General features: G+C 53.3%; 1 protein-coding gene across 1 annotated transcript; it reads left to right on the top strand.

Annotated features, from left to right (window-relative positions):
* The first annotated feature begins 3,555 nt into the window (after positions 1-3,555).
* Positions 3,556-7,114, top strand: INHBE (inhibin beta E). The gene is made up of 2 exons (XM_006757334.2): positions 3,556-5,134; positions 5,394-7,114. Exons 1-2 carry the CDS (start codon positions 4,837-4,839, stop codon positions 6,149-6,151), a joined length of 1,056 nt encoding a protein of 351 aa, XP_006757397.1. The 5' UTR covers positions 3,556-4,836; the 3' UTR covers positions 6,152-7,114.
* Positions 7,115-8,367: the final 1,253 nt, after the last annotated feature.

Genomic DNA, 8,367 nt, shown 5'->3' with positions numbered 1-8,367 from the left:
CTACGGGAAGACACAAGCAAGAAGCCCAAATATTTCTTATTCATGCAGCCTAGGTGCCGTGGTTCTGTGTGACTGTGGCTGTGACTACGTCCCTACAGCTCCTGTCTGGCTCCTCTCTTCCATGGCATCAGCTTTGCCTGGGTTCTGATGTCACTGCTTCCATGCTAACGGCTTATAATGGCTCTCCACTCTTACTAGCACCTCGGTGCTTCAATATCCCTCACTGGTTCCCTTCACCCTGCCCACACCTCTGTAAAGAAGTCAGTGCTCAGCTGGTGTCGCTCAGTGGTTAAGTATCAACCCATGAACCAGGAGGTCAGAGTTTGACTCCTGGTAGGAGGTGTGCAGGAGACAACCGATCAATGATTCTCATCATTGAAGTTTGTCTCCCTCTCTCTTCCTCTTTCTGAAATAAATAAAAATATATATATATATTTTTTTAAAAAAGAAGTCCTTCATTAACTCTTTTCGGTGATGCAAACACAGACAGCTGAGTGGGTCTTTTGTCTCCTGTCAGAACCCCACAGGCCAGAAGACAGCCTGCCTGCTGTGTCCATTTCTGCTCTCTCCTCACACAGGTTCCTCAGGGCTGAGCTATTGTGTCCTTGCCATACTTCATGCCCTTCCTTCCCCAGGCTGCCGCCCCTCCTTTGTTAGGCCCCCTGCACTCTTTTGGAACCACCTTTGCTGGTCTCAAGGATAATAAAGACCTGGGTTGAACCTGCTCCTCTCTTCCCCCTGTACTCACAGATCACTGCTCAATAAGAAGTAGGCCAACAACCTGTGGGGATACAGGTGGTGGGAGGCAGAGGAATGGTTCAGACATGGCTGCCTTGCTTTCACCAACTCTCAGGCCTCCACCCAGGAGTCCTGATTGGAAGCTGGAACTGGCTAAGGGCCACTAGAGTAGGGCAGGGAGAAAAAAAAAGGAAGGCCTGGAGTGAGAAGAGGGAGGTATTTGCTTTACGACTGGGTTTCTGGGTTCTCTCTAGACCAGACATTTTCAACCAGTATGCCGCAAGAATTTTAAAAACATTCAATACCTGCCGAAACCGGTTTGGCTCAGTGGATAGAGCGTCGGCCTGCGGACTGAAAGGTCCCAGGTTCGATTCCGGTCAAGGGCATGTACCTGGGTTGCGGGCACATCCCCAGTAGGGGATGTGCAGGAGGCAGCTAATCGATGTCTCTCTCTCATTGATGTTTCTGACTCACTCTCTCTCTCTCTCTCTCTCCCTTCCTCTCTGTAAAAAATCAATAAAATATATTAAAAAAAAAACATTCAATACCTGACAACAACAACAATAGCCATCTTGTGTGAATGCCTTGTCTTGAACCATAAATATATAGGCCATATAATAGAGTTGCATCTTATGGGTCACATCACATAATAAGGCTGCAGTGTCCATTTAAGGTTGTCTGATTAACTCTTAGTACCAGAAATCCTTATTTACAAGTATAGATGTTTGATTTTTTTAAATTGATTTCTAGAGAGAGAGAAAGGGAGAGGGAGAAAGAGATACATCCATGAGAGAAACATCGATCCGCTGCCTCCTGCATGCCCCCTATTGAGGATTGAGCCCACAACCTGGGCATGTGCCCTGACCAGGAATCCACTGACAACCTCTCCGTGCATTGGACACTCAACCAATTGAGTCACACCTGCCAGGGCTAGATACCTAATTTTTTTTAAGTCACTTTGGAGCAAAAAAGGTAGGTAATTACTATTATTTTTTTGTAAGTCAGTCAAAAGTATACCTTTTTTGTCATATGAACAAAAACTATATTTTTGGAATGCTGCAGAATGTCAGTAATTAGTCTGTCCGCCATGAGATGAAAAGGTTGGAAATCACTGCTCTAGACCTTTGCCCTCTTCCCCCACCGTTTCCTCCCTCTGGTTCGACAGCCCTGCACCACGGGTCGATATTGTCTGCAGCCCAAGGCCGAGATTTTGCAAAACCCATGTGTCCTTTGGGTTACGTGATGTCTGTGTTTGCTCAGCTTATAACCCCCTTCTACCAGGGTCTGAGGTCCTTGGAATAGGAACCCTAGAGGAGAAAGTCTGAAAGGGACCTCCGGGGGCACTGCCAGGCCGAGCTGTGGGGCTTCCTGAGCAGCCTCGTGGGGGTTACCCCACCTTTACCTTGAGATCTCCATCTAAAGAGACAATTTAAGGGAATCTTCTGGTACCTCTTCCTTCACCCACTGAACTTCCCTCCCTCCCACCACTTCAGTCCCCAGAGCCGAGCCTAAGGTGAGGTAGAGCGAAGGGGAGGCCAAAAAATTCATCAATAAAAATAAATATTTTAATTCAATATTTTTCAAACATCAAGTTTAATACCAAAAAAAAAAAATCCATGATGGAAAAAAAAGGGCAAATTTTAAAAGAAACACAGGATCGGTGTTCTTTCCTTTCTTCTGTGGCTCTGCCTTCTATAACAAGGAGAAAGAGTGGGTCTGCCTTTCAAACCTTTTCTTCCAGAGTCCCCTGAGTCCCTAACTCTAGACTGTCAGACTTTTCTCATGTAGGCAAGATAATCACTCAGGATTCTTCTACTTCCTTACCCACCCCTCAGCCTTGTCGCCACCCCCCAGCCCCAACCAGGTTGGTGGTAGGGCGGGCCAGGGAGGCAGATGGCTGGAGTATTTATAACTCAGGAGCACTTCTTGGGAAAAGTGACTAAGATGCTAAGAGCATATTTATAGCTGGGTTCTGACGTAAGTGTCAGCGAGGAGGTAGGGCCGAGCCAGGCACAGCAGCCAGAGGATAGGAAGAGCTGGAAAGTGGGGGCACCTGGCAGAGGGGAGAGGTGGGGTCAGAGCCTCCGGCAGCTATTTCTTGCTGCTTCCCTGAACTCTGCTCCTGGCACCAACAGGTAAGCCCTCTGAAACACCGTCGCGGGCAAAAACCTGTCTTGCAGTTCTACAGCCCGGACCCCAGAGCGTAGAGGGCTGTCACCAGCCGGACCAACAGAGAGGGAGCTGGGGAGAGCACCGCACAGAGGGGCTTGAATGTTTCCGGCCCTGGGGGGAAACGCAGGGAGGACAGGAGGGCCTGTAAAGCCCCCTTGTCCCTTCTCCCTGCTCCCGCCACGGGTGCTTTGAATTTCTAGGAAGAACTTCGCACCCATCACCAAGCTCCTCTGCCACCTGCCCGTGTGATGAGGTCCCAGACCAAGGGCAGCAGTGATGCTGCTCCTAACAGCACTCTGCTCGCTGGCAGGGGCGAGATGTGAGAGCAGAGGGACCAGCTTCCCTGTCTCCCGCTGGGGAGCCAGGGTTCTCAGAGTGAGAGGTTGGGGAGCACTGCGTCTCTCCCCTCCCCTAGTGGCCCCTTCTCTGGGAAACCGGCCAGAGCTGAGACAGCGGCTGTCAGCAGCACAGCACTGCCACACGGTGGACATCGGGGGTACTGACACCCAGCCCCGGAAGCACCACCTCTCTCTCCCTGCTGCCGGGTTAGGATGAGCAGGCTCTCTTGACAACCCCCACCACACCTCCGCTAAATAGTGGGGAGATGAATAAAATGGGGTGGGGGCACACTTCCAAATCACACTCACTTCCTCCCTCTTCTTGAAGAAACTGGGGCATAAGGAGAAAGGCTAGCATGAGGCCTTCCCTCTTAGGTTCAAGGTGGAGGGGCCTGGCCCTTCCATTTATAGTCAGTGAGGGAGGGAGATGAGGAGGGCTGGGATGGAACTAAGGTTGCTGCACTTTGTGTTTGCTCTACTCTTACAAGTCCTAAACCATCCGTTTCTCATCCCCGTTAACAGAGACCTGGCACCACTTCTAGGATGTCCCACATTTAAGCAACTCTCACTGTCCCCTGAAAGAGAACCAGCAGCTGGGTATAGGCCCTCCCAAGTCCCATGCCCTCTGCCAGCCTTGGTGGACTCTGCCCTGCTGTAAGATTGCATCAACCCCACCGCCCCCACCTCTCTGGGTTTCCCCAGACATCACAGTAACATGCCAACCCCCTGCCCCTGCCCTCTTCCACGTGTGCTCCAGTCCAACTGGACTCTGGGCAGCCAGCACAGGCAGGGTCAGGGAGTGACTTCTGTGTCCCATGGCACTGCCACCTGGGCCTGGGCAAAAGGACTCTGCTCCCCCCGCCCCCACCTGCCAACCTCTTGCCCCTGTACCAGGCCCATTGCTAAAAATAGAAACCAGAGGTGTCCTTCTAGCCCAGAGACCCCAGGGAAATAACCACTGGAACTCGCAGCTGCATCATAGCAACTGCTGCAGCAGAGGCCAAAGAGCGAGCTAGAAAGGCCGAAGGGATGCGGGGAAATTGCCCTTCCCCACCTTGCTATATGGAGTTCCCTCCCCCAAGCCCCAGACCTTGAGGGCTGACCATGTGAAATCATCCTCTTTCTTGCATCATGCATGTCCACATTGCCCCCACCCATACCCCCACCTCAAGCTCAGTGACCAGGGCCAGATGGTGAAACCTGAGCTCCAGGGGAGGGGGGACATCCACCCCCTGCAGGGGCTTGATGGGCAGCAGAGCTGGCCAATCTGGTGCTCAGAAGGTAGGTCTGCCGGCTGACCACAAGGTGAGGGAGCCCCAGGCTGCAGGCTCTAAAGAGGCCCCAGTCAGTAGCCAGACATGAGCTGTGAGGGTCAAATTGGCAGACTGTGCTAAACACAGCTACCCATCAGACCGTCCACTTTCTACCAGGCAGCAGAAGACAGGTGGCTCTACCCAGGCTGAGGGTAGGTGTGGCACTGCTGTCTGGCGCTGCTGTGCCCTCTTTGGCCTCCGTGCAGTCAGACTCAACAGCAGGAGCAACTGCCATCCGAGGCTCCCGTTTCGACCCAGGGCCATTCACCAGGAACATGGGGCTCCCTCATGTCCAGCTCCGGCTGGTGCTGCTGTGGGCACTGGCGTGGGCACAGGAGACAAGGTCTGTGTGTCCCTCCTGTGGGGGCCCCACCCTGGCACCCCAAGCAGAACGAGCTCTGGTCCTAGAGCTGGCCAAGCAGCAAATCCTGGAGGGGCTGCACCTGACCGGTCGTCCCAGGATAACTAACCCTCCACCCCAGGCAGCACTGAGCAGAGCTATCCAGAGACTGCAGCAGGGAAGTGTGGCTTCGCCGGAAGGGGAGGAGGTCATCAGCTTTGCTACCACCACAGGTGGGTGAGAGAGAGAGAGAGGCAGAAAGCAGACAGGGAAAGGGAGGCAGAAAGGGAGGCTGGCAGACAAGCCAGGCAGAGCAGGGCGTGGGGGGAGGAGGAGAAGCTGGGGCAGGGACTGGGTGCCGACGATGCTAGACAGTCCCTGTTTCTTCTAACGGTGGGTGCTGGGGAGAGCAGTGGGCAGGGCTTACAGGAGACTCGGAGGAGAGCTCCATTTCTGCTCAGTCCCTCAGTCCTTTTTCCATCTTTCTGGCAGACTCCTCCACTTCAACCTGCAGCTCCATGCTCACCTTCCACCTGTCCACTCCTCGGTCCCACCAGCTGTTCCACGCGCGCCTATGGCTTCATGTACTCCCCACCCTTCCTGGCACCCTTCACTTGAAGATCTTTCGATGGGGCACAAGGAGGAGGCACAGAGGGTCCGGCACCTTCCTGGCTGAGCACCACATTACCAGCCCTGGCTGGCATGCCCTGACTCTGCCCTCTAGTGGCTTGAGGGGTGAGGAGTCTCATGTCCTGAGGCTCCAACTGGACTGCAGTCCCCTAGAAGGCAACAGCACAGCTGCCGGACAAGCTCAGCGCCTCCTGGACACAGAGGGAAACCAGCGGCCCTTCCTGGAGCTTAAGACCCGTCCCAATGAGCAGGGAGCAGGCCGAGTCAGGAGGAGGACCCCCACCTGTGAACCTGAGACCCCCTTATGTTGTCGGCGAGACCATTATGTAGACTTCCAGGAACTGGGATGGAGGGACTGGATCCTGCAGCCTGAGGGGTACCAGCTGAATTACTGCAGTGGGCAGTGCCCCTCCCACCTGGCTGGCAGCCCGGGCATTGCTGCCTCCTTCCATTCTGCTGTCTTCAGCCTCCTCAAGGCCAACAACCCTTGGCCCTTGGGTACCTCCTGCTGTGTCCCTACTGCCCGGAGGCCTCTCTCTCTCCTCTACCTGAACCGCGATGGTAATGTGGTCAAGACAGATGTGCCAGATATGGTGGTGGAGGCCTGTGGCTGCAGCTAGCAAGAGGATCTGGGGGTTGAAGTAAAGATATCAAGTTGGGGGTTCCCAGGCAAAGGGCATCCATCTGTGGCTGGAGGCATCAGATTCCCATTCTGCACCCCACCCAATGGGCCACCTGGCAGTATGACTGAGTTGACCTCTCTGGGACCCAAATGGACACTTTCCTAGCCAGACGCTGGTCTATTCCAGGCTGGTTGATGTGTGGGGAGCTGGGGATAGTGTGTCCTCTGAAGGAACCTACCCAGAAAGCATGATTTCCTGCCCTATGAGAAAATAGCAGCGGCAAGGGAGGGAGGGGGGGAAGGAGGGAGGGGAGAAGCAGGCAGAGAAAATGACTTCGTCTCTCCCGAGAAGAGAATGTCCTCAAGTGAGAGCAGAAAGAAGCAGACCGAGGGTCCAGCAGACTTGGGGCAGGGGAAACAGGCTGGCCAGGGGTCGGACTGTGGAAGTGCTTTAAGGGAGGGTCAAGAAGGAGATGGGCAAGGGCTGAGGAAGGTGTGTTCAGCAGAGCCCCAGGAATGGGCCTCAGGAGAAGAGAGTGCTGAGCCTGAGAAGTTCCTTGGCTTTTCCCAGTGAGAGGCAGGACCCACTGGGGAAAAAACATTTATACTTTCCTAGTGAAAATGAAGAAGAAAAATCAACCAGTGTGAGTCATAAAGGGCTGGGGTGATGGTCCAGAGCAATGGTTCTCAAGGTGTGGTCTGGGGACCCCTGGGAGGTTCCTGCGACCCTTTCAGGGGTGTCCACAGGGTCACAGCTATTTTCATCATAATACTAAGATGTTTGCCTTTTTATTTTCATTATTTCAAAAGCATTCAGTGTTTTCCAGAGGCTGGTGACATGCGATTACGTCATCTTTCTGACATTGTTAATGGGATGTGTGCTTGTGTATTCTTGTGTTACAAACTTTTTTCAGTTTTAATTTCTAATATGGTAAATTGATACAAACCACATAAACAACAGCTTGATAAACTTAAAGAGTGTAAAGTGGTCTCGAAACCAAATATTTGAGAATCGCCGATCTGGAGAAAGCAGTTTGGGGAGGAGAACGCAGTGTGCCCTAAAAGAACTGCCCTGGAGGGTGGGGCACATGGCTGAGACAGGAGCATGAACAGGATCCCTTCTTCTTCAGTGACCTCTGGTCGTGCTTGACCCTCTGGGTATGACTGGTGTCTGGGTCAAAGAAACATGGGGGAGGGAGCTCAGATACGCTCCTATCTGTACCTCACAGCTACTATCTATATGCGCTGGCCTCAGATCACTTCCTAGTTTCCCCTTTTCCCCTTGACCCTCAGACTGAACAGTTAGCCTACTAACCCTCCAGCCCCAAGGAAGTGGTCCTTGGAAGCAGAGTTAGGATGTGGGAGGTCTGTCTGTAGGGTAACAGAAAATAAAGGGACCTCCTGCCCACCCCCCACCATGCTTTCACCCCTTTCTCATAAAGAAAGGTCAGAGAGAGTGAAATAGCTGACCCTTTCCCTGCATCTGATCACCATGGCAACACAAATCCAAAGAGACACTATTAGACACTACCGCTCTGCACTAGCAGCCTCTGCCAGTCCGGTTTTGGGGGCTCATGCAACCCCCTCCCTGGACTCCTAACTGGGCTTTGGTGGGGATCTGTAAACCCTATTCCTTTGGCTTCCCAAGTTTCCTCTGCCTCCAAGACTCCAGGGAGGTGTCATATGCCAAAAAGGCCAGCAGAGGGAGCAGAGAGCCTGGAAGAGCAGAAAGAGAGCGGACAGCGAAGAGGTGCGGAGGTGGCTGCAGTCCCCAGAACTTCGAGAACAAGGAGAACCGGGGTTCCTCGGGAACAGTGCCTCCGTGCTAGGGTTCCCTAGTAACCTTGTGTCCACACACTCTGCACCCATTGCCTCAGCCTCCGTTCCTCTTATGCTCCATAGAACCCTCACCTTACGCTCAGGGCCCCCAACCCAAGGCTGTCACAATCCTGTTTCCAACAAATCCCCAGCTCCGTCCCAACTCTTTCGTGTTCCATCCAAAGAGTGAGGACAGCCGAGAAACCGCAGGATGGTGCTCCTTTAGCACCAATCAGAGTCGAAGCCCCTACCTCCAACATCATCTTTCTGGAACGAACTTTTTCGTCGCCCCCTTCCCGTCCTGCAATATATTTCTGGCACTGGTTCAGGGCCTCTTCGTGGACAGCCGATCCAAGGATCCATGCCGGGATTTACTGCCCACCACCAGCAGCGTGT

The sequence above is a fragment of the Myotis davidii genome, unplaced genomic scaffold (genome assembly GCF_000327345.1).
Source record: "Myotis davidii unplaced genomic scaffold, ASM32734v1 scaffold1134, whole genome shotgun sequence".
In the NCBI taxonomy this organism is placed as follows: domain Eukaryota; kingdom Metazoa; phylum Chordata; class Mammalia; order Chiroptera; family Vespertilionidae; genus Myotis; species Myotis davidii.
Note: the sequence above shows the minus strand (reverse complement) of the source record. Positions and strands in the feature narration are given on the sequence as shown.

Coding starts and splice junctions, on each gene's coding strand:
- INHBE (XM_006757334.2), top strand. CDS start 4,837: ATGGGGCTCCCTCATGTCCAGCTCCGGCTGGTGCTGCTGTGGGCACTG. Junction 5,135..5,393: donor CAGCTTTGCTACCACCACAG/GTGGGTGAGAGA, acceptor TCTTTCTGGCAG/ACTCCTCCACTTCAACCTGC.